Source organism: Castor canadensis, chromosome 11, assembly GCF_047511655.1.
Source record: "Castor canadensis chromosome 11, mCasCan1.hap1v2, whole genome shotgun sequence".
In the NCBI taxonomy this organism is placed as follows: domain Eukaryota; kingdom Metazoa; phylum Chordata; class Mammalia; order Rodentia; family Castoridae; genus Castor; species Castor canadensis.
Window position 1 is genome coordinate 80,337,234 of NC_133396.1, and position 26,388 is coordinate 80,363,621.

Genomic DNA, 26,388 nt, shown 5'->3' on the forward strand with positions numbered 1-26,388 from the left:
CATATTACAAGCCAAGGACAAGGTTGAAATCCAAAATTTGGTTTCTACTCAGTGCATATTTCTTTTGCACCATCATGAAGTCAAAAAATTATAAGTGGAACATTAGGAAAGTGAAGAAATAAATCAGAGTACATAAATCATCATAGTAAAGCAAGGACTATCTGTACATAAAAGAGGAAAACAGAAGGAAAAAATTCATCCCTATGTGTGTGTAGTGGGGGGGGGGAATGGAATTCGGTTGAAATTAAAGGATTCTCTCTGCTGGGATAAAGGAATGGTCATTTTAGTTTCATGTCACACCATTGGATGAAATTACCCTTTATGACCTCATTTGAACTTCCACAACATTTTGCAGTACTATTCTAATTAACTCAATGTTACATGGGAATAACCTAAGGTTCAGATATGAGGTGGTTTGCCCAAAGCTATTGAGCTTAAAAAAGGCAGAGTGAGGACCAGAACTGCTTACCAGAAGGGATGAAATGTGGGAGGTCTCCCTCTCCTCTCACCCCAACCCCCTTCCTTCCCTTGTGGTAGCAGCAAGACAGAGGCAGTTCTACCCTTTGGTCGGAAGATTAGGTGATAAAACAAAAAATGAGGGCCTCTATGGCTCCTTGGCTTATTATCTGTAAAACTAAGAGGTTAGAACAGATGCTTCAGATCAGGTTCTGTGAAGTGTTGGTGGAACCCACAGAAACCGTAGCTGCCTTGTGACCCAGTGCTGACTTGGCCATGTACTCAGAGAAACAACTGCCAGGTGTCCCCAAACTAACTCATAAAGGGATTTAATCTCTGGTACAGTCTCTCAAAGAACATGTGAAAGTCATCACTTTTATCAAGTCCCAATCAAAATGAAGGAAGGGAAGGGAGGGGGAGGGGAGGGAGGGGAAAGGAAGAAGGCAGGAAGCTATGATAAAGGGACCCTTGTGCATGTATGCCTGACACAAAGAAAAATTCACAAAAGACTGCTAGTGCTACAACCTTGCAAAAGTCTATTACAACCCATACAAAAGAATACTTCTGCAAGGCCATCTGTCCAGCAACTGTCTGGTCAGCCTCAGTCTGGTGCCACCCTTGTTATTAATCTTTGTACCCAAAGATTATTATTTCCAAATATCTTATGCAATCCTCCTCATTTCCCCTTTAAAAGTCTCCTTTTGCCTCAACCTCTTTGTACTCATAGTTCACTGTGGCACACATATTCCCATTACAATGCTCTGTGTTCTTAAATAAATCTCAGTATTCTTTGGAAGATCTCTCCCTAATTGTTATTCAGGTTGAAAAACACTGAAAAGGGATCCTACTCACACCTGGGTAACACTTAAAAAACTCTCTGTCCGTACACTTCAGATACATTACTTCTCAAACACTGTCACCCCTCTCCAGCTCCTGAAAACTCTCTCTCTCAGGCCAGAAGGTTCTCATCTTTCTCCTCTCAGCCTCACCCTCAGGATCTATTTATTTTTCCTCTACTAGTAACTCAGACAGTTGTTCTCAGAGGAAATCAATCTACCTGCATTGGTTTCTCTCATCTTTCCTCTCCCTTTATCCATTCAGCCAGGAAGACAGTGGCTATCCCAGAATCACCCACTGGCGGAGAAAGGAGAGGCTGTTAATGGAATGGAAAATGGGCTAAATCAGGATTGAGAGCATGGGAATTCTTTTCCACCACAGATGCTCGGAGACAGGGCAGATCATGGAAAACTTTCTCATAGGCTTTTGTGTGTGTGTGTGGTTTTTTTTTTTTTTTTTTTCAGTATTGGGGTTTGTACTCAGGGCTTTGTATTTGCAGGGAAAACACTCTACCACTTGAACCACATCTCCAGTTCTTTTTGTTCAGGTTATTTTGGAGATGGGGGTCTCACTTTTTGCCAGGGGTGGGCCTCAAACCATGATCCTCCCAATCTCAGCCACCACTGAGAAGGAAAGCCTTGCCCTGAGATATTCTTGTAGAGTTTCCTATCCTGCTCTTGGTTCTCCGGCTTCTAAGAGAGCTGTCTTAACCTCCAGGAAATCAGAGTAATCCTTGGATTTGCTGAACACTTGTATGCATCATCTGAGTTCAACTGTACAACCACTTGAGCATATAGGCATTGTACCAAAATGATCTGTTTATACATCATTCTCCCCTGACTGGTACCAGTGTATGAGGCCTGGTATTCCTGCACTCATCCCTGTGCACTAGTACATAGTAGGTGCTTGATGTTGGTAGAAAGAAATAAGCAAAGGAAATTTTTTTTAGATGAGTCAACTAAAGTCCAGAACCACAGGCCAGTTTCTGGAGAGTGAGAACCAGAGCTTAGTCATATTTTTTCCTGTTCTGGGGTTTGAGCTCAGAACCTCCTGCTTGCTAGGCAAGTGTTCTATCACTTGAGCCACACACCTAGCTCTTTTGCTTTCAGTTTGTTTTTCAGATAGGGTCTCATGCTAATTTTGCCCTGGCCAACCTCACACTGCATTGACTTCTACTGCAATGTAGTTTCCACTTGCACTGTGGCATGTAGCATATGGGGAGGGGGATAGAGTGTCACACACCCATGTCCCCACAAGGCAGTAGCACAGTGGCAAAGAGACTGCATGGGCTGTGAGTCCAGATCTGGTGTGATTCCTGTCCTTAGAAACATGCCCCTTAATTTCTCATCTGTAATTAAGCCAAATGATGCCACCCCTGACAGAGCTGATAGGATGATTAAATAAATAAGAACAACAAAAAAGTGACTTTAAAACTCTTTGGCTGGCTTGCACTTCTTTTGCTCTTCCACTTTTCCTGCCCCAGGCTCCCAGGCCCCAGACCACACAGGTGTGTGTTTGGATGACCCAGATATACAATTATATTCCTTCATCAGATTTTAGGAAGTGCAGCAAAGGTGAAAGTAGCGGTCAGGCATTTGGGCTTGCTTGGTGTGTGTCTGTCAAGCTTCAGCAGATGGAGCCCGTGGACTCTGGCTCACTGGAGGCAGGGAGGACTTTGCCTTTTCCCAAGGAGGTGGGGGTGCACTGACTCCACTGGCCTGGCCTCCCTGACCCTTGCCTTTTCACTTCTAGAGACTCCTTGCCCTCAGAAATTCTTCCCTGCCACCCTGATTGGGGGATTTCCTTTCTTAGGAACAAGATGACCTCCCTCTGGTTTTCCAAAACTGGCTGGGAATAAATCTGCCAGAGCTGACCTGGCTTCCAACACAGAATTCAAATTAATTCCTCCCTTCCTGCTGGTCGTTGCCTCTGCATCCTCCTTTCTGTAGCCCATGATCTGGCCTGGACTTTCCCCCCACCAAAAGACTGAGCTAAACTCTGTAAACAGTCAAGAGAACATGAGCCTGGAGGTCCAGAGTGCCCAGTCAGGCAGGAGTGAGAGGCACTCTCAAAATATAGGCTCCAGTTCTGTCACAGGATCCTAGGCCTGTGAGAAGACAAGGCAGAGACCACCTTAACCAGGGCTGGAGTTGGGATAAGGGGCTAGTGAAACTCAGAGCTTCCAGAAGGCAGGAGCATAGCTCTGTCATGAAACACTAACCATGGTAAAGCTGAGAGAACAGTGCCTGCCATGTTAAAAGGCACTCAGAACTTTTGGTTGTTCCATCCGAATCTCTGGAGCTTAGCATAGTATCCAGCTCAGGATTGATACTAATTTAAAAAAATTTTTTTTCACACTAGTCAACAATCTTTGAATAGCGTCTAGCATTAACCTGGATGGAAACTTGCCTCTTAGCCAGGAACAAAAAGCCTTAGGGTCAGAAAATCTGGGGTAGGAGTTCATGAATCCTCTTCCAACCATGGGTTCTCTTAGTCTCTGGGCCTTGCTTCTCTTTTAACAAACTAAGAGGAAATGGGGTTGACTCCACAGGGCTCCCACCTCTGGCAAGAGGTGACTTGATCATAGGTGACAAGGAAGGTGATCAGAGACCATAGAAATTCCTGGTCATGTTCAGGCTGGCCTGTGGATCTGGGGCCTTGGACAGGGCCAGGTTGGAGCTGTGAATCTGAGATCCTTCACCCAGTGGGTGAAGCTGGGCCTACCTGCCATGATGAAGGACCAACCAGCCTGGCTCATATTGCCCTGTGGCTGACGTATGACCTTAGGGCTCCAATCCAGAGGGTTCTATCCTACCTTGACACAGATATCTGAAATTCCTATTTTAGAGCCACTCTTTTGGAGAGATAGTAGGAGCTCTTGTTCAAATGCATGTGTTTAGAGGCTGGAGATGTAGCTCAGTGGTAGAGCACTGGCTAGCACACATAAGACCCTGGGTTTGATTCTCAGCACAACCAAAACAAATAAATACATGTGTTTGTCATGGATCAGGTAACATCAAATACACTCACATCTAGTGATGAGTAGTGTCAGATTTCAAAGTAACAGTAACTGAGGGCATAGGGCACAGAGGTCTGGATATGAGGGACCCCAAGGACATTGAATTAGAGTTCCAAAATGCAGGGTCAGGGACCAGCATGGGGCCTCAGTGCTACTGGGGAAAGACTTCCCTCTCTAAATGTAGTAGGAAGGGGAATCAGATAAAGGTGAATTTTTGCCCAGGACACAATATGCCTGGTGGCAAGTTCTGCTTGTACTCACTCACTCACTCACTCACTCAGTGTTGGCTGAATATTAACAATATCTAAGGTGCTGGGGGTGGAGGTGGGTAAAAGCAAGCTGGATGAGATATTGTTCCTGCCCTCCAGAATGCAAGCCAAGTGCCCATACCCCAGACAGACCTTCAGGCACCCATGTCTGGCTGGCTCCATGGTCCTGGGTGCCCAGCAAGCTGACCTGTTCTGGATCTGGAACTGTCACTACAGAGGTCTTTGGCAGAATTCTGGGGCTGTCATTTGGCTCAGCTTATAATCTCCACAGACATGAAAGAAAATGGGTGAGAGAGAGGAATCTTTTCTCTTTCCAAGCTGGAGGGCCTGGAGGGGACACAGGGGCCAGCTCTTGCCCACACCCCACAGAGCAGCTATTAATCTCAGGCAGGAGTTGGGCAATAGACCACGGGTTACACAGACATTTGTCTGGCCACCCGCTCCCCCTTCGTTGTTCACATGGCTCCTGTGACCTATGCCAAAATGAATACCAGATTCCAGGGAGGAAAGTCCCTGGGAACTGGACCATGTGGGGTCAGAGGGAACTGGGCCTGTGATGTCACCAGCACTCATGTGGAAAGTGTGTCTCACTGCCTCAAATACCCTGATAAGCAGATACTGTCCAGGATGGGCAGAAACTGAACCCGAGAAGAGAAGCTCAGGCTGACCTCCCCACCAGGACAGGTATTTTATTTCACTAAGAAATAAACTCTAAGAACCAAAACACTAAGAAATGCTAAGAGTCAAACTCCAAAAATCAAAGATTATAGACTTTGGTTATTCTGAATTTGATAGTTTGCTTGGCTCATAGGCTATTCTGATATTTTAAAAGTAACTTAGATCTAATGATGCTTTTAACTGGATTGAATTGAATCACACACACATATTCACACACACTCACACACACATACTCACACCCACAGCTTGTCCTCTGTGGGTTGCATTCTCTAAAGGAATTTAGAGCTAGTCACTTCACATGTCACTGAAAATTTCTGAGGGTTTACAAGTGTGGAAATACCAGTCAGTGGAGAGCTTTGTGCCTGCTTTTCATTTTGTTAAAACAACCAAAAGATGTACAAAAGTATTTTATTTCTATCTGTTATGTCTGCCTGGATAGACTTTGGAGGCAGGTCCAGTGTGATGGATGGCTCAATGAGTGTTCTCTTCTACTTTTTTTAATTGGTGATAATTTTGTTTTTGTTGAAGTAAACTAATAATCTGAATAACAAGAAATATATATGTATACATATACACATATATTATTGGAATATTAACATGGAGCTAATAATTAAACTTTTGGGATTTTTATTTGGCTGGTTGGCTGGTTTTTGAGACAGGGTCTTGCAGTGTAGCCTAGATTGGCCTTGATCTCACAATTCTCCAGCCTCAGCCTCCCAAATACTGGCATGTGCCACCACATCTGGCTCCAAACTTTTAATTTTTTTGAAAGTACTAGAGTTTGAACTCAGGACCTCATGCTTGCTAAGCAGGCATTCTACCACTTGAACCACACTCCAGCAGCCCCAAATTTTTAAGTTTTTGATTATTTTGTTTATCTCAAATTCTGCACAAGATGATATTAGGAATTTAAATTTACAAACTACCAGATACAACTGTTTAACTTCTCCCCCCTCATAATTTATTAAACTTGAATGTGAAAATTTTGCCATTAGGCTGAAAATTGTGGTTTCCAGTTGCCTGCACTTTTACGCACACATGTGTTGTAGTTTAGCACTGAGCTGGGTACTGCTCAATGCTTAACTAATAAGGAGTGGCCAGAAATGGAGAGACAGGGCTGAAGTAACTCTGTTCCTGCACAAGTGTGCCCTATCCTCCGTAGTCTGTTTCCTTCACTTCAACCCCACCAACACTGGTAGAGAATTGTTAGGTGTGAGTCCCTGGATCAGAGGCTAGGGATGCAAAGAGCAAACCCCAGTCCTACCATAATAGGAAAAGGTGATCTCGCTTGTCAGGGTGACACAGAGCAGAATCAGTTCCATCTCTGAAGGTGACATAACGAGTTGGGTTCTGAATGGTTGGCAGGTGTTACCAAGATGGGACAGAGCATGTCAGGCAGAAAGACTTGAGTCGCTAGGAGAAAAGGGCACGCAGAAACTCCAGGAGAGAGCTGAAGGGAGAAGTGCCAAGAACCCTCCATATTTGCCACTCTGGAGTGTTTGACCTCATCCTTCCTGTGGAAGGTCTGCAGGCATGTTCACGGAGTGGGTGCTTCTGGAAATAGGCTGAAGGTGCCACCTGGGAGATGGCCTCTGACTTTCAGCTGTGACTGGTATTGGCAGAGCCTGCTTCATAAATACATGGCCCCGAACAGTCACCCCATGGAAGTCACCCTGCTCCCAATGGTGCACATCTAGCAGGTCCCTAGGGACAAAGCCCAGCTGCAGTTGCAGCTCTTGAAATCAGAGATCTTTGCTTTGAGGCTTTTATTCCAGCCTTCCCCCTTTGGGGCACCCATTGAAAATAATTAGTGATTAATTAATATGTGCTGTAGATGTTAGATTTTAAGAGGTTTGTTTGTTGAAAATAAATAAAAATATCTAAAGATCTAGTGAGAGCACCAGGGATATTGATTCTCTATTAAACATGTGTTTTCTTTTTCCTTACTAACAAAATACCCAGTTATCCAAACCTAGGGAAAGAGCATTCAGCTGGTTGACCCAAATTCCAGAACCAGGATTCCCATCTCTCTTGGCATGTGACATTCTTTGTGATTTTCCTGCTTTAAAGCACAGGTACTTGAATAACCTTGCAAATAGTGATGCCACGTTCTTTTCTGCTCACAAATTTCTAAATTTGTCACAGTTAAATTGAACAGAAGGTCAGGATGTCTGTGTGTTAGGAGAGCAGGGGACAGGTGAGGCTGGCAGTGGGAGAAAGAAATTAGGGAGATTGTGTTCGGTGATAACGCCACCAGTGAAAACTGGGATTTAGCCTCATTGGATGGGTCACTGGTTGGAGAAATATTGAAGAACAGTAGGCCTGAATAATTATAATAGAATGAAAAAAGAAAAGAGAGAGCAGTATCTAATAATGAAGCAATGTATATTATTATCCAGTATGGTGTCATATACATAGTCTTATTTGGTGACATAGTTCATTTGATCCCCATAGCAACCAATAAGGAAGGTGTTGTCATTACTCCCATTTCACAGATAAAGAGACTGGGAAAGAAGGTATAAAAAGCCAGACTGCTGGAAAGCAAGAGTAAGGATTTGAACCCAGATACATTAGGAGCTCCATGGAGAATCCCATTCTGCCAACCCATACTTTTAAGCTATTTGCCAAATGCTCATCCTTTCTTCAACTAGAAATAGATGAACTTGATGAACTGTCACCAATATGTCCTTTTACTCAAGAAATACACACAGTAGTATTTAGGAGTGAAGAGGCACTTACTACCAAGGAGTTGAACAATTAATGCTAATATAAATATACAGAAAACAAAAATGGTAAAGTAAACCTGGTAAGAGATTAACAAGTGGGACTCTGGGAGAATGGGATATAGGAGTTCTTTGTACTTATTTCTACAATTTGTTTATAAAAGTTTATCTAAAAATAAAAGAAATTATGAAAAAGGCCACAATTAATTGCATAGAAAAAAAATTCCCATCCTTTTCTATTTCATAGTATGCTTATAAGTTTCTAAATATATTCAAGTAAAACTGGGCAGAACACCAGGATGTTTGTGTGTGTGCGTGCACGTGTGTGTGTGTGCACACATGCATAAGGGGCTTGAAACCTGGCTGAATTGCATCACTCTCATCTTAGCTCTGTTCTGAGGTGAGGCTATTCCTTGGGCCTGAATGAGAAAAGTCGTAACTAGATTTTGTGGCTGGTAATCATCTGGGTTATAACACATAACCCTCTGAGAGGCAAGGGGCAAGTTCTGCCAGGAACTTGGCTGAGGACAAGTCTCTTTGCCCACCCCTGCCAGGAAGTGCAAAGAGGCCCCTGTGATTTGAACTTTCTGGAGGAAAAAAATCTTTACCAGCAGAGAGCCAAGAAACCAGGGCAAAGATTTTTACCTGTTTATTGTGTAATATTATTTTGCATCTAGAAAATAAAAGACTGCTTAAAAATCCTTTCACTGCTGCCTGTCGGAATTATTCCCTCACAGCTTTTCATAAAGGACCAATTAACTAATTAGAAGGAGAAAGGGTCTCCCTTGGTCTTCAGCCAAGAATTACCCAAATCACCCAGGCTACTCATGCCAAAATCTGTTCTTAATGACTGGAACAGAAACCATTCACCCTCTATTGGGTCGGGGATTTTTGAAGCCAGGATACCTGACACTTGAGATTGGGTTCAGCTCATAAAGCAAGGGAAGGGAGCACACAGACAGAAAAGGGAGACGGCAGATGAGCAGGAGCCTGCTCCAGAACTTGGTCCTTCTCTCAAGCAGGGTTAATGAGCAGCCCTGTGGGGCGGTGAAAACTTTAGGCCTAACCTCTTACAACTCTCTTGGATGACTTGGAAACCCCTTTGCCATGCAGAGTGTTTGTCATAATGGTATTTGGCTTGGTCACTTCTTCCAATGCAACCCCTTGTGCTAACAAGGGGTGGAATGGTGGACTCTGAAATCTCAACTCCCCTGTCTTTTATTCTCTTAGGGCTGTAATTCTTCCACCTGCACTAGCATTACTACTCTCCATTTCCCCTTTCAGATGGAGGCCTTCTTTATGTGTCTGGAACAGGCTTTCTCAACCTTGGATATGCCTAAGGACAGATTTCCAACCTTTGAAAGATCTTTAATTGGCTTTATTTTTAATTCTAGAATCCAGCAAAACTTCACTCCATAAACAGTGAAAGTGTTCTGATGAGTGGAGCAAATGAGGTTGGTTTTATAGACAGAAAAGTGCTTGACGAAGGTAAAAACACTCAACAAAAAGCTGGTTGGTCATTTCAAAGTTACTTTCCTGAAAGGTAGGGACAAGGAGATTGGACAACAGAAAAGTAACGGATTGGCTAACATCAGGTTACCTTTTCTGTGTAGGGATTAAGGCAGAGGGAACTTCATTATGGCAACCGAACCCGGCTCATGAGGGAGATTTGGTTGTTAGCTCTCTAAGCCTGTGTCCTCAGGTCAGCTTGATGACAAGGAACTTGAGTGTAAGAATCTTCACTTTCATTCTGATCTCTGGGACACAGAGAATGAGCCTAAAACAGCACTGGGCCACACAGCACTATTAACGGCACTCTTGACATGTTGGACTTGATAATTCTTTATTGTGGGGATTGTCCTGTGCATTAAAGGACATTTAGTATCCATTATATGCCAGTAGTTTCCTTCCCAACTGTGGCAACCCAAAATGTCTCCACACATTGCCAAATGTGCCTGGAGGGCAAAATTCTGGTTAAGGCTGATGAATCTAGAAATTCTTTAGGAATAGGGATCTTCCTGGTCTTCTTGGAAAATCACCACAAATGGGAGGGAGGGCAGAGCAGGCTGAATGGATTTGATTCAAACCCGGGCTAATGTAGGGAGGAGTGTTATGACTTGGTATCTGAGCCATTCTGAAGCATTGGAGATATGCGACATTCCCCACTGTCTGTCCACACAAGGAGGCTTTGAAAGCAGTCCTGGGATTGGGCAGAACAGGAAGCTGAACTATAGATGTGAAGATCCAGCTTGATCCAAGAGTCAGCCTCAGCCCAGGTCTATGAACAATTGGAAGAAAAAAATGCCGTCCTAAGAATGTTTGGGAGAGTCCATCTGAGCCCCACCCGGGCTGACTGTCCATACGTACCTAATCCCAACAGTCTTGCTCTGCCCTCTGTAATTAAAACTGTACTCTCTGCAGAAGGTCACTGAGCTCATCTTTTTACATTGCAGGATCAGAGCTGTGGACCTTCCAGGGTGAGTTCCTATGATTCTTCAAGCATACACCCTATATTTTTAAGAACGTGCCAAGAGGGTTCACCTGAGAGAAAATCTTTGCAATGCCTTTAATTAGGGTGAAAAAAATAAAGTCTGGTCTCCTAGTAGGCATTGCAACTTTAGCTAAAGAATGAACCAGAACACAGAGAAGCTTGAGGAAACCCATACTAAATATACTTATGAGCACTGAGGCTACAGGGCCATTCTCCCTAATTTCAGGTTTTGTGCAGGTTTTCATGGTCCCTGGGGCTTCCTTTTGCCTCTTTGGGATTGGAGGAACAGAATTGCTACTTGTTTAATAAACTACCAAAATAACACCAGGCTGTTGAGTAAACTGCCTTGTTCTTCAAACAGAATTTACCCAGGTCACATACAACATAGCAAAATAATCTGCATAAGTAATGAGCTGTAGCAGAACTCAATTCTATTATAATGCAGTCCTATGTCATTTAACAGGGACATATTCTAAGAAATGCATCGTTAGACATTTCGAGGTGGCACAAACATCACAGAATGTACTTCTCCAAATTACGCCAGCTGCAGCATCGTGGGGCTATACAGTCTATGAGAGCAATGCTGATATGTGTTCACCATTGACAGAGACATCTTTATTTCCACTTCATACAGGCCACCTCACTTTTAAAGTAATATCCTGTGATCAAACCCTTTAAGATGCATATTAATATATCTAATTGAAGGTGAATGGCATGGAGCCATTTACTCACTAATCTGGGAGTTCTTTCTCACCTAGATTTCTGTAATTGCTTGCAAATTGGCCTTCCTACAAGTCATTTTCTGTCCAACAGCCAAACGATTTTCAGAAATGTCGCTCGGTTCCTTCTCCTGCCTACAGCCCTCAGAAGGCATAGGGATACAATCCTAAACCTCTTCCCAAGCTCTAGAGGCCTTGCCCATCTGTTTCTTTCAGCTTCCCTGCCTCCCTGACTTCAGCACCAACTGTTCCTGCTGTGCCACGTGGTCCGACTCTCCCCTTGGTGAACTAGGTACCAGCTGCTCCCAGGCTCTGCCACACTTTCTCTGGTTGTGGTGAGGGTCAGAGCCACCCAATCTCTACCCCATCTCCCTGCCTTGTTTTCTTCCCTGTTCAGATTATTACCATCTGAAGTTACTTAATATACACATAGTTTTATCTAAAAATTCCCATACTATGACTTGATTTTTTCCCCACTTACCAATGTGTCCTAGAGATTATCCCACACCAGACCAGATATGCCTACTTCATTCTTTTTAATAGCTTCCTAAAATTCCTTCAGATGTAGACAGCAGAATTTGTCTAATTGCTTTCTTATTTCATTCTGAGATTTTACTATTACAAGTAATGCTGAAGTGGATCATGCTCTTGAATCCACACACATGCAAGCTTTTTCTGTAACATAGATTTGTGGAAGTGGAATTGCCAGGTCAAAGGTTGTATTCATCTGTCATTTTGATAGATGCAGGCTGCCATTTTGCTTTTCTAAAAGGCTTTACCAGTTTACTATCCCATCAACTGTGTGTTAGTATGCACATGTCCCCTTCGTCCCCACTGACACTCATTAATATCATTTTTAAATTGCCTTAAGTGACACACAGCAATGGTATCTTATTTCAGGCCATAATCCTGAAGGCTGTTTTAATGCAGTTGCGTGCTTGTGGCTCCTGGAGTCACGAGGCAAGACTTCTTTGAGCTCTGGGAGTTTCACGAGACAAATGAAACCTTGCAAAACAGCCTCATCCATTGCAGCAGAACCTCCGTCCTGCTGCCAGCAGAGCTGGATCAATAAACCTGCGAGTTAGCAAGTGAGTGGCTGGCCGGCCTGACGGTTCTCTCTCTTCTCTCCATCATCTACACACCCACATCTCAGCTGAGGCTCTACAGTGAGTTCATCTGCAGCTCACTGCCATCCCCAACTGTGGCTACACTGACATTATTCAGGTCCCTTTGTTTGGTTTCACTTCAAGAAGAGAAAACATCAGGTCATAAGAGTCTGGCCTGTCTCTGCAGGTGGCTTCCCAGGCCCTGAGGGCAGCACCTGCTCTCTCTGAGGGAGGCCAAGACAAAGAGGCAATGAACACAAAACAAACATCTTTTGAGAGGCAACCGACAAGCTTTGCGGGCCAAAAGTGAGACTTCCTACACTTAATACTCTCACAGTGATAGGCTGCAGTTTGTTTTTTAAGTTTTGAGTTTTCCTTGTCTCTCCTGCCTTCTTCCCCAGAGGAGCTGTTGAACTTTCCTAGGAAATAAAATATGATCTACATTCCCTGAGTGCTGGTATTTTTTTGTGATAGTGGTGAGAATTGAACCTAAGGCCTTGTGCATGCTAGGCAAGTACGGTATCACTGAGCTGCATCCCCATCCCTTATGAAGTTCGTTCTATTATCTAACAGCTCTATGAGTGGGATAATATCATTTCCAGGTTAGAGATGAGTCCAGCAACTAGAGCAATTGAGTAACTCGTTGGGTAACCCAAGGTCACCCAGCCAGTGGTACCTGGGTCAGAATTTGAACCCAGAGCTTATACTTGATTGCCTGCCAGGTGGAAGTGTCTTTAAGAGATTACAAAGATTTTATTTGGGGTGCTTGCAGTTACTGTGAATTTCTTTAGCTTTAGAGGAAAGTCCAAGATAATGGTGGAATTATTTTTAAATTGTGTCCTTCCCCCCACACACACTCACACACTGGGGATTGAACTCAGGGCCAGCACTTTACCACTTGAGCCACACTCTTTACCCTTTTGTTTTTAGTTTGGTTTTCATATAGGGTCTGCCACTTCTGCCCAGGCCAGCTTCCAACCATGATTCTCTTCACCTCATGAGTAGTTATGCCACCATACCTGGCCCCAAACTGTGCCTTTTTTGTGTTCCCCAAAGAGGACACATGGTACATTTTCTCTGTGCTGATTTCCCTTCGCCACTTCTGCAGTAGTTGGTACTGGTTCTTTGGTTCTGCATGGGTGGGCCCTGGTTCATTGGGCACCTGGGCCAAGGGAGGGGTGGGGTGACTAATTAACTGTAGTGACTTCCTATTGCTCTTGTAATAAATTATCAAAAACATATTGACTTAAAACAACACAGATTTATTTTCTCATAGTTTTGGACCTCTTAAAATCAAGGTATCTTCTTTCTGGAAGCTTTAGGGGAAAATCCTTCCCCTTGCATTTTCCAGCTTCCAGAGGCTTCTGCATTCCTTGTCTTAGTCTCTTCTCCATCCTCTAGGCCAGCAGTAGGGCATTTCTCTTCTCTCTCTCTCTCCAACCCTACTGCATCCTCTGCATAATATATAGTACATATATATATACACACACTATATATTACATTATATATATATACACACACTATATATATAAAAGTATAATTTTGTTGGGTCCATCCAGATAAATACAAGATAATTTCCTCATCTCAAGAGCCTTAAGACATATCTGCAAAGTCCCTTTTATCATGTAAAGGTAACATTCACAGGTTTCAGGTGATGTCCTTGTGGTCCATTATCCCACCGACCATACAACCATCTCAGTTTGTCAGGCATCAAAGTCTCCAGGACCATGGAACTTTTAGTACAAGAAAACCCCCAGCAAACTTGAACATTTGGTTGTTACTCCAGAAGGCAGTTCTCATCCTGGGAAGATATTTCCACTTGGGGAATTAGAGAAGAAAGAACAACACACCAAAAATAAAGCTATGAAGAAACCAATGTTTTCCCAATAGCATTGTTCAGGACAAAAGCAACCTTTAACCTTTAAAACTCTCCACATTACAGCCTCAGTCTGGCCACATCCCCACCAAAATGAGCCTTGCTACGTTCCCACCTGTTTTACCTTGTAGAAACAAAGCTATTTCCTGGATAAACTATTTCAAAGCATGAATGATCTATGAGAAGTCTATGTAGTGAACTTTACTCAGAAAACATAATAAAAGTGTGGAATAATAGACTTGAAGTTAAAAATAGAGCCTGATCACATGCGAATGACAGACTTGACATCCATGTGAAACCTTAGTGGGTTTCCCACATTCATGTCGGGTGTTGTCTTCCTTGTCTTTGTTCCCTCACCCTCAGTTCCCGTTCTGTTCCCAATCCAGCCCACCCATTGACACAGTTATATTTAGTATAACTGTAGGTTTCTAAGATAATTCACTCATGTGTTTTTTGGGTGTCACTGAAGAGAGAACCTTCATTTTGTGTCATATTTTTATGCTTAAATTGAGTTTAGTATAAGATCCTTACACAGAAAATTTAGTTCTTGTCATAGTTACACTTATATGTTTAACTTTCCACTTTTGAAGAAATTAATATAAAAACATCCTTTTCAACAATGGCTGAAATTTGAGGGTGAGTGTGGTGGCAAACATCTGAAATCCCAGCCCTCAGGAAGCTGAGGTGGGAGGATTGAGAGTTGAGGCCAGATTGTGAGTTTAAGGTCAGCCTGAGCTACACAGAGCCACCCAGTATCAAAAGATAAAATAAATCAAAACAAATCAACAGGTGGGTTCTAAGAGCCAGGAGCCTGGTTTAGAGAGGCTGGTGGGATGCGGACTCTAGGAAGCTTTTCAGTGGGACGGACTTTGGAGGTGGTTCCTATCAGCTGGTGACATGTGAGGGTTCACTCCACAGGACCTGTCAGAAGTGACAGTTGTGCAAGTGAGGGTCATAAATCATTTCCCAGCTGTGAAGACAAAGGAACTCAAGTTCTCCCCAGCTAGAGGTAGTGGAGCAAATAAGATCAAAAGTAATGAGGGAGCAACCATGCCACTCTGTGTCACTCCCTGACAGTACAGGACAAGAAGTAGTGACAACAAAAGGCAGCCAAATGGATGGGAATCTGTAACTGGAGGGGATTTAGGCAAGTGAGATCTGGGAAGCATTTGCTACTTTTCCTGGTGAGTTCAGACAGGCTAAAAGCATGCAGTGGAGTGGAGAGAGCTGGAGGGAAGCAGAGATGGCTGGAGACCTGGGCTCTGACTCCAGTGAGCTTCCTTGCAGGCTACTCGTGAGAGAGTCTGTTTAAGATCTTCAGCCTGATCCCCATATGTGTCCAAACCCAGCCCAGCTACCCTCTGCTGCTCCACTGCTGGCTGTAGACTGGGCAGAAGAACACACCAGAGCTAGGCACCCATTGTGCCCTCAGGAAGCCTAGCTTCTATCACCTGCCTTTCTGAGTCAGAGAAATAGGACCAGAAAGAGGTCTTTCACTCCTGGTACCCTCCAGGAGCTTCATATTTCATTGCTTCTTCTATATTTAGGGGTAGAGGGTTTGAAGCAGGAGAGAGGACGTTGTGCTGGTATTTCCATACCCTGTCCTCCAGTTCTTCTGAGGTCTGATTACCAGCCTTTGTTGATGGCCAGTCATGCAAGGAAGAGCAAAGCTAATTATTCCCTATAGGGAGTAAACCCACAATTAGCCTGTACTTACTGGGGCCTCAGCCTGCTCAGCTAATTGTGTCCAAGGGATGCCATGGTAGGCACCCATGTTCCCACCCATGGGACACTACCCTTTCATACATATTTCAGATTCCAGTAGAAATCTCGCTTGAAACCTGTCTTAAAGTGTGGGCCAGACAACTTAATAAGGAGGATCTCACATGAGCTTCTACTTCACCAGTGAGGAGAGAGTGATCTTCCAGCTCCAGGCTTCACCAAATTATCCAGGACTAGTGAGCGACCCAGAAAGATGCTCCAGGTTGTGGGGGGGCAGGGTGAGGCACCTTAGTGAGTGATGAAAATAGCATCATTGCTTTTCCTTTTCTGATCATTGTTTTAAAATTTATTTTTAGGGCTGATGGAGTGGCTCAAGTGGTAGAGCATATGCCTAGCAAGTGTGAGGCCCTGAATTCAATCCCCAGTACTGCCAAAAAGTTATTTTTAATTGATACACAACTGTACATATTCATGGGTATAATGTGACAGTCTGAGCCCTGAATACAAGGTTAAGACTGAGCCAGGAGAACTAGCCTTTCCAGCTCCTTAGGTGTCACTGCTTTTCAAAGAAAACCAAGAACTGGAACTTCTATGAGACCATAACTTTTTATTCCTGACTCAATTTGTCTGTATACATTGCTTTGTCCCCCTGGAATGAGTCTTCCCTCTGCTTTAAAATGGAGGTTTTGCTATTTTTTTAGGGATGGCAAAGCCAACAGACAAATCAAGAGATGATTATCACTGAAAAGAAAGTTTGCCATGCTGACAGGTCCTGAGAGGAAGGACAGGCCCCACTTAGACAGCCAACATAGAAGCGCTGTGTTCAGCTAGGAGGCAGAAGGAGGGGGAGAAACACAGGCAAAGGGCTTTATTGTGGCTTCTACAGAGGGACAAGTAAGGCAGGGATGCAGACTGTGGTTTGGCTAGTTTGAATACATTCACAGGCTCTGGGGTATAGAGAATGTCACGAGTTGTTTGGCACCTGGCCCTGGGCTGTGTAGGGCAGGGGAGTAGGGGCCATCAGTGTGAGACCCTAACAGAGGAGGTGACTGGGGCTGTGAGGAGTGTGCACTGCTTATGCTGTATTTGAAAAGCATGCTCCAACACCCTTTGTTGACTGTTTAGAAATTGGTTAACTGCCTTCCATCCACAGTAGTGTTCCCTTCAGGATCAGTAAGACCCTGATGTCAAAGCATTAGGATTCAGAAAATAAAAAGCTGTGGCTAATTCATCTTCTCTACTGTTAGTTCCCAGCCACCCAAGGTCATGTATCCCAGGAAGGATTCCTTGGCTACCCAGCTCATCCCCAGTGGGATGGCTCCCTCCCTGGAAGCCTTATGGTGCTTAATCTCCCTGTTGTGTATTTCGGTACCTATTTTCTATGCTGTGTCCACACATCAAAAGCTTCTCGGAGATGTCATATTTCTCTAGGCACCTTACTGCAGTTGGCACAGAAACTTGAGTGTAATAAGGCCTCATCACATTCTGTTAGGAAATGCTCAAGGTTCAGATTGGTAGACCACAGGGAAGACTCTTTAAAATTTTTTCCCTTGGAAAGTACCTCAACATTATAAAAGCTGTATATGACAAACCTACAGCCAGCATTATACGCAACAGAGAAAAACTGAAACCATTCCCTCTAAAATCAGGAACCAGACAAGGATGCCCACTATCTCCACTCCTATTCAACCTAGTACTGGAATTCCTAGCCAGAGCAATTAGGCAAGAAGAAGGAATAAAAGGAATACAAATAGGTAAAGAAACTGTCAAAATATCCCTATTTGCAGATGATATGATCCTATACCTTAAAGACCCAAAAAACTCTACTCAGAAGCTCCTAGACATCATCAATAGCTATAGTAAGGTAGCAGGATATAAAATCAACATAGAAAAATCATTAGCATTTCTATACACTAACAATGAGCAAACGGAAAAAGAATGTATGAAAACAATTCCATTTACAAACGCCTCAAAAAAAAATCAAATACCTAGGTGTAAACCTAACAAAAGATGTGAAAGACCTCTACAAGGAAAACTATACATTTCTGAAGAAAGAGATTGAGGAAGACTGTAGAAAGTGGAGAGATCTCCCATGCTCATGGATTGGTAGAATCAACATAGTAAAAATGTCGATACTCCCAAAAGTAATCTACATGTTTAATGCAATTCCCATCAAAATTCCAATGACACTCATTAAAGAGATCAAAAAATCTACCATAAAATTTATATGGAAACACAGGAAGCCACGAATAGCCAAGGCAATACTCAGTCAAAAGAACAATGCAGGAGGTATCACAATACCTGACTTCAAACTATATTACAAAGCAATAGCAATAAAAACAGCATGGTACTGGCACAAAAACAGACATGAAGACCAGTGGAACAGAATAGAGGACCCAGATATGAAGCCACACAACTATAACCAACTTGTCTTTGACAAAGGAGCTAAAAATATACAATGGAGAAATAGCAGCCTCTTCAACAAAAACTGCTGGGAAAACTGGTCAGCAGTCTGCAAAAAACTGACACTAGATCCATGTTTATCACCCTATACCAAGATTAACTCAAAATGGATCAAGGATCTTAATATCAGACCCCAAACTCTAAAATTGATACAGGAAAGAGTAAGAAATACTCTGGAGTTGGTAGGTATAGGTAAGAACTTTCTCAACGAAACCCCAGCAGCACAGCAACTAAGAGATAGCATAGATAAATGGGACCACATAAAACTCAAAAGCTTCTGTTCATCAAAAGAAATGGTCTCTAAACTAAAGAGAACACCCACAGAGTGGGAGAAAATATTTGCCAGCTACACATCAGACAAAGGACTGATAACCAGAATATATAGGGAATGCAAAAAACTAAATTCTCCCAAAACTAATGAACCAATAAAGAAATAGGCAAGTGAACTAAACAGAACTTTCTCAAAAGAAGAAATTCAAATGGCCAAAACACACGTGAAAAAATGCTCACCATCTCTAGCAATAAAGGAAATGCAAATTAAAACCACACTAAGATTTTACCTCACCCGTTAGAATAGCCATCATTAGCAACACCACCAACAACAGGTGTTGGCGAGGATGCGGGGAAAAAGGAACCCTCTTACACTGTTGGTAGGAATGTAGACTAGTACAACCACTCTGGAAAAAAATTTGGAGGCTACTTAAAAAGCTAAACATTGATCTACCATTTGATCCAGCAATACCACTCTTGGGGATATACCCAAAAGACTGTGACACAGGTTACTCCAGAGGCACCTGCACACCCATGTTTATTGCGGCACTTTTCATAATAGCCAAGTTATGGAAACAGCCAAGATGCCCCACCACTGACGAATGGATTAAGAAAATGTGGTATCTATACACAATGGAATTTTATGCAGCCATGAAGAAGAATGAAATGTTATCATTCGCTGGTAAATGGATGGAATTGGAGAACATCATTCTGAGTGAGGTTAGCCTGGCCCAAAAGACCAAAAATCGTATGTTCTCCCTCATATGTGGACATTAGATCAAGGGCAAACACAACAATGGGATTGGACTTTGAGCACATGATAAAAGCTTTAGCACACAAGGGAGGGGTGAGGATAGGTAAGACACCTAAAAAATTGGCTAGCATTTGTTGCCCTCAAAGCAGAGAAACTAAAGCATATACCTTAAAAGCAACTGAGGCCAATAGGAGAAGGGGACCAGGAACTAGAGAAAAGGTGAGATCAAAAAGAATTAACCTAGAAGGTAACACCCATGCACAGGAAATCAATGTGAGTCAATGCCCTGTATAGCTATCCTTATCTCAACCAGCAAAAACCCTTGTTCCTTCCTATTATTGCTTATACTCTCTCTACAACAAAATTAGAAATAAGGGCAAAATAGTTTCTGCCGGGTATTGAGGGGGTGTGGGGGAGAGGGAGGGGGCGGAGTGGGTGGTAAGTGACAGGGTGGAGGCAGAGGGGAGAAATGACCCAAGCCTTGTATGCACATATGAATAATGAAATTTTTAAAAAAAATTTTTTTTCCCTTGGCAGTACTGGGATTTGAAGTCAGAGACTCATGCTTGCTAGGCAGGTACTGAGCCATGCCCCCACTCCTTTTTGCTTTCAGTTACTTTTCAGGTAGAATCTTTCATGTTTTGCTTAGGGCTGGCCTCAGATTGCAATCCTCCTACCTATGGCCTCCTGCATTAAAAATTATTTTCTTGAGGCCAGGGATACTAGAGCATGTATGTAATCCCAGCACTTGGGAGGAAGAGACAGGAGGATCATGGGTTCCAGGCCAACCTTGGGACATAGAGAGACACTGTCTTCAAGAAACAAAGAAAGCAAAAACAAAAATACTTTTCTTAAATCCCTAAGCAGATATGACTCTGTCTAGAGAGACCGCCTAGCTTGATTTCTTCCTGATTATCAAACGTTTAATGTTACTACAACTTAGAATGCTTACTCATTCGGAGAGTCCTTGTGAAATTCACAAACAAGGAAAATACAGGCAGCTCCAGCTGTGACTACAACTGAGAAGGGTCATTTCTGATTACAACTGGAAAGGAAAAATTGTGTTAGTACCCATGCCATGGCCACGGTGTTTCCTCCCTGGAAGGGCAGCGCAGATTACGTGTGTCCACTGGTTCACCGAGCGCCAGGGGAAGATGAGATGTGTCTGGCTCATGAATTTTTATTAATGGGCAAGTCATCTGTGTTGCATCTGTTCTCAGCTGGTCAGTCCAGCACCAGCTCCATGGAAGGGAGACTCCACTGGGTCTAAGTGGCCTGGAATAAACCATGGGACACAGTATGTCCTCTGGGTCCTGAGGACAAGACACAGTGATGCTGCTTCTGGTCCTGGGGTTCTCCCCAATTAGCACAGGACCTAGGGTAACCAGTTGAAGACCCCATCAGTCCTAGCTGTAAAATGTTAGAGCAGTTTGGCTCCTTCTGGGGCAGAACTGATGGACAACAATGGACTTGCTTTTGGGAGGCTTGGCAAAGAAATGTAATTCCAGGGCCCTACTATACCATTGCCAACAGGCTGGCTTCCTGCCAATGTTCAGAATGCCCTTGTCATGCAAGGTGCAGATGGTGGGGGAAGGGAGAAAAGAGCTTTTTATGTGGGTACCTTAGCATTGCAGGGGGCTTAAATCCGCACTAGTCAAAATGTAATCTGTAGCCGGGTAAAAGTGGCTCACGCCTTTAATCCTAGCTACTCAGGAAGCAGAGATCAGAAGAATCATGGTTCAAAGCCAGCACCAGTCAAATAGTTCATGAGACCCTATCTCGAAAATACCCAACATAAAACAGGGCTGGCAGAGCACCTGCCTCACGCCTTTAATCCTAGCTACTCAGGAAGCAGAGATCAGAAGAATCATGGTTCAAAGCCAGCACCAGTCAAATAGTTCATGAGACCCTATCTCGAAAATACCCAACATAAAACAGGGCTGGCAGAGCACCTGCCTAGCAAGGGTTGAGGCCCTGAATTCAACCATAGTTTGAAAAAAAAAAATGTGGTCTGGTGTCAGACAGGCTGAATCCTAGGCAAGACTGAGATTAGAATAAGGCAAGGTGCACCCAAACACTCAATAATCACAATAAAAAATATTTTTAAATGTCATGTTAGTGCACAAAATCCATGATGGACAAAATACCAACATTTTAAATAAAAGTAGTCAGCTTTTTTGTCACTGTGACAAAATACCTTAGGAGATAACTTAAAGGAGGAAAGATTTATTTTGGGTCACAGTTTCAGGTTTCAGTCCATGGTCAGCTAGCTCCATTGCTTTTAGGCCTGCGGCAAAGCACAAACATTTTGAAGAAAGGGTGTAGTAGAGAAAGCTGCTCACCTCATGGCAGCCAGGAAGCAGAGAGACAGATAGGAATGGGCAGAGACCTTCAATGCTCCAGTGACTGCTTCCTCCAACCACCTGCTTCCCCACCCCAACTAGCCCATTCATATGGATTCATCAATGGATTAAACCATAGATGAAGTTAGCATATTCATAAGCCAGTTACCTCTCAATAGCTCCACCAGTTGGGAATTAAGCTTGATAGCTTAGTTCCCAACTAAGCTATCAACACATAAGCTTTTTCTTTGGTGGGGGGGGAGCGGGGAGTGTAACTTCATATCCAAATCACAACAGGCGGAATCTGACCTGGCACTTGAATAATTCCACTCTACTCTCCTTATCTAATCTTGGCTCTGGTCTCAGAATCAGAATCTGTATTCTAATAGACCCCAGCTGCTTCACATCCACATCCAAGCTTGAGAAGCCCAGCCTTTGGACAACACACTGCCACACCCCAGCAACTCCTAATCCTGGAATCCAGACAGCAGCAAAACTGGAAAAGGAGGGCAAGGGTAAAGTTCCAGGAGCACTCATGCAGCCTGCTTGCTGCTGCCTGGATTTGCATAACACTATTATAAAATTGTAGCATTTTGGAGTTTACCATAAACTTTTAAAAATATTTTGTTTTGACATGTATATCACCTTATACCAATATTAACTCAAAATAGATCAAGGATCTTAATATCAGACCCCAAACTCTAAAGTTGATACAGGAAAGAGTAGGAAATACTCTGGAATTAATAGGTATAGGTAAGAACTTTCTCAATGGAACCCCAGCAGCTCAGCAACTAAGAGATAAATGGGACTTCATAAAACTAAAAAGCTTCTGCTCAACAAAAGAAATGGTCTCTAAACTGAAGAGAACACCCACAGAGTGGGAGAAAATATTTGCCAGCTACACATCAGACAAATGACTGATAACCAGAATATATAGGGAACTCAAAAAACTAAATTCTCCCAAAACTAATGAACCAATAAAGAAATAGGCAAGTGAACTAAACAGAACTTTCTCAAAAGAAGAAATTCAAATGGCCAAAAAACACATGAAAAAATGCTCACCATCTCTAGCAATAAAGGAAATGCAAATTAAAACCACGCTAAAATTTCACCTCACCCCTGTTAGAATAGCCATCATTAGCAACACCACCAACAACAGGTGTTGGCGAGGATGTGGGGAAAAAGGAACCCTCTTACACTGTTGGTGGGAAAGTAGACTAGTACAACCACTCTGGAAAAAAATTTGGAGGCTACTTAAAAAGCTAAACATTGATCTACCATTTGATCCAGCAATACCACTCTTGGGGATATACCCAAAAGACTGTGACACAGGTTACTCCAGAGGCACCTGCACACCCATGTTTATTGCAGCACTATTCACAATAGCCAAGTTATGGAAACAGCCAAGATGCCCCACCACTGACGAATGGATTAAGAAAATGTGGTATCTATACACAATGGATTTTTATGCAGCCATGAAGAAGAATGAAATGTTATCATTCGCTGGTAAATGGATGGAATTGGAGAACATCATTCTGAGTGAGGTTAGCCTGGCCCAAAAGACCAAAAATCGTATGTTCTCCCTCATATGTGGACATTAGATCAAGGGCAAACACAACAATGGGATTGGACTTTGAGCACATGATAAAAGCTTTAGCACACAAGGGAGGGGTGAGGATAGGTAAGACACCTAAAAAATTGGCTAGCATTTGTTGCCCTCAAAGCAGAGAAACTAAAGCAGATACCTTAAAAGCAACTGAGGAGTCAGTGGCCAGAAGCCGGTTGGGTCGCAAGGGGTCTTGTTATCTTCTGAAGATTCTTCAAGCAGTCATAATGTCAACCAACACAGATGTTTCTCTTTCTTCATATGATGAAGATCAAGGATCTAAGTTTATCCGAAAAGCTAAAGAGGCACCATTTGTCCCTATTGGAATGGCAGGTTTTGCAGCAATTGTTGCATATGGATTATACAAATTGAAGAGTAGAGGAAATACAAAAATGTCCATTCATCTGATCCACATGCGTGTGGCAGCCCAAGGCTTCGTTGTGGGAGCAATGACTCTTGGTATGGGCTATTCCATGTATCGGGAATTCTGGGCAAAACCTAAACCTTAGAAGAAGAAATGCTGTCCTGGTCTTGTTGGAAGTCCTTGCTTTAGTTAGACATCTCATATTGAGGTTATGTGTTTGTGTCAGAAATAAATAATTTGAGTGGATTCAGACAATAACACCATATTTTGAATAATGATTTCTTTTCTTGTAAGCTTAACTTGCTTGGTGACCAAATTATTAGTGACTAGTTTGCTAACCTGGTCACTCAGGGGAATCAAGTTAACACAGAGAAACATGTCATCTAAATGTACTTGATAGTATTAAAATGTCCTCCTTTGTAAACCCTTATAACAAAATTAGTTCCAAAGAAGACAGCAGGACAGCCCTGAAGTGCTTCCCATGTGCTGCAGGATGTCACAAGCTTTGTATATTATGTAAGAATACCATTTGCTTCAATTACTTTAGCTTTTTTCTGCCTACCATGTGAACTGTTTTGAGAAATTCAGTCTAGACTTTACTGCCTCCAGAAAAACTTTCATGTAAGTGCATGAACTATAATTTATGCATCTTCTCACAACTGAAAGTGTGTGTGTGTGCATATTTGTGTTTAAACCAAATCTGAAAAGCTTATAACAAAGCTGCATAGAGGCAGTATTTTAGAATCCAACTTCTAAACATGAGAATAATTTAATTACGGTTCCAACTTAGCTCTTTTATAATTGCAGAATTATATGTTTGCTGCTATTATATTAGAATAATTTTTAATGTCATATTGATATAATAGAGATATTTTTTGTTTTGTTTTGTGGTATTGGGGATCAAACCCAGGGCCTCACACATACTAGTAAGCATTCTACCACTGAGCTACATCCCCAACCCAGAAAAAGGTATTTTAAGTACTAATACAAAGGCAAAGACAGAACAGTTTTAAATGTGGGCAGTATATTTCTTCTAGAAGAATCATAAATTTTAAATAGACTACCTAAAATGGCAGTGATTAATGGATTATGAATAAGCTGGTTTGGTCAAACATTCTATACAAACTTGAAATACTACAGAATGCTTTGGTGCACTTGTAAAAATTCTTTTGTCTAACCTGAATTTACATTCCATGATGGTAACATGGTATATGTATTGTTATTAAAGTGGGTGAACCAAAAAAAAAAAAAAAAAAGCAACTGAGGCCAATAGGAAAAGGGGACCAGGAACTAGAGAAAAGGTGAGATCAAAAAGAATTAACCTAGAAGGTAACACCCACGCACAGGAAATCATTGTGAGTCAATGCCCTGTATAGCTATCCTTATCTCAACTAGCAAAAACCCTTGTTCCTTCCTATTATTGCTTATACTCTCTCTACAACAAAATTAGAAATAAGGGCAAAATAGTTTCTGCTGGGTATTGAGGGGGTGGGGGGGAGAGGGAGGGGGCGGAGTGGGTGGTAAGGGAGGGGTTGGGGGAGGGGGGAGAAATGACCCAAGCCTTGTATGCACATATGAATAATAAAATTAAAAAAAAAAAAAAAGAAAATGTGGTATTTATACATAATGGAATTTTATGCAGCCACGAAGCAGAATGAAATGTTATCATTTGCAGATAAATGGATGGAATTGGAGAACATCATTCTGAGTGAGGTTAGCCTGGCCCAAAAGACCAAAAATCCTATGTTCTCCCTCATATGGGAACATTAGATCAAGGGCAAACACAACAAGGGGACTGGACTTTGATCACATGATAAAGCAAAAACACACAAGGAAGGTATGAGGATAGGTAAGACACCCAAAAAACTAGATAGCATTTGTTGCCCTCAACGCAGAGAAACTAAAGCAGATACTTTAAAGCAACTGAGGCCAATAGGAGAAGGAGACCAGGAACTAGAGAAAAGGTTAGTTGGAGAAGAATTAACTTAGAAGGTAACACATATGCACAGGAAATCAATGTGAGTCAACTCCCTGTATAGCTATCCTTATCTCAACTAGCAAAAACCCTTGGTCCTTCCTCTTATTTCTTATACTCTCTCTTCAACAAAATTAGAGATAAGGGCAAAATAGTTTCTGCCTGGTAGTGAGGGGTTAGGGGGGAAATGGGAGAGAGTGGGGGGTGGTTGGGGGGAGAAATCACCCAAACATTATATGCACATATGAATAAAAAAATTATCAGTACAACTAAAAAAAAAGTATCAATTCATAGGAAGTTGCAAGGATAACAGAGAGAGATACCATGGATCCTTCACTCAGTTTCCTCCAATGGTTGCTGTCTTAATCTATTTGGCTACAGTAACAGAATACCTTAGACTGAACCACTTATAAACAACATAAATTCACTGCACATAGTTCTGGAGGCTGGGAAGTCCAAAATCAGGGCATTGGCAGATTCAGTGTCTAGGGGAAATTTTTTCCTCATAGATGGAAACGTATGTCCTCACGTAGTGGAGAGGGCCACAGAGGGGCAGATGAGCTTCGGCTTTTCATCAGGGCCCTAGCATTCATGAGTGCCCCACACGCATGACTAGTGATCTACTTAAGCCCTTGCCTCCGCGCATTGGAGATTAGATTTCAACTAAGAATTTTCTGTTACGTTTTATGTAACTATAGTGCAACATCAGAATAAGCAA

The 26,388-nt window shown here is 42.6% G+C and overlaps 2 protein-coding genes and 1 long non-coding RNA gene across 3 annotated transcripts in view; all 3 read left to right on the plus strand.

The window, feature by feature from the left end:
• Nmnat2 (nicotinamide nucleotide adenylyltransferase 2) overlaps window positions 1-26,388 on the plus strand; it is a 159,674-nt gene that overhangs the window by 90,498 nt on the left and 42,788 nt on the right. The gene's annotated exons all lie outside the window — the stretch shown is intronic.
• LOC141413853 (uncharacterized) lies at window positions 2,758-12,741 on the plus strand. The gene is made up of 3 exons (XR_012438799.1): window positions 2,758-5,265; window positions 10,436-10,459; window positions 12,093-12,741. It is a non-coding gene; the product is annotated as an uncharacterized lncRNA (long non-coding RNA).
• LOC109690182 (HIG1 domain family member 1A, mitochondrial) lies at window positions 23,473-24,360 on the plus strand. Its single transcript, XM_020169402.2, has one exon. It carries the CDS (start codon window positions 23,559-23,561, stop codon window positions 23,838-23,840), a length of 282 nt encoding a protein of 93 aa, XP_020024991.1. The 5' UTR covers window positions 23,473-23,558; the 3' UTR covers window positions 23,841-24,360.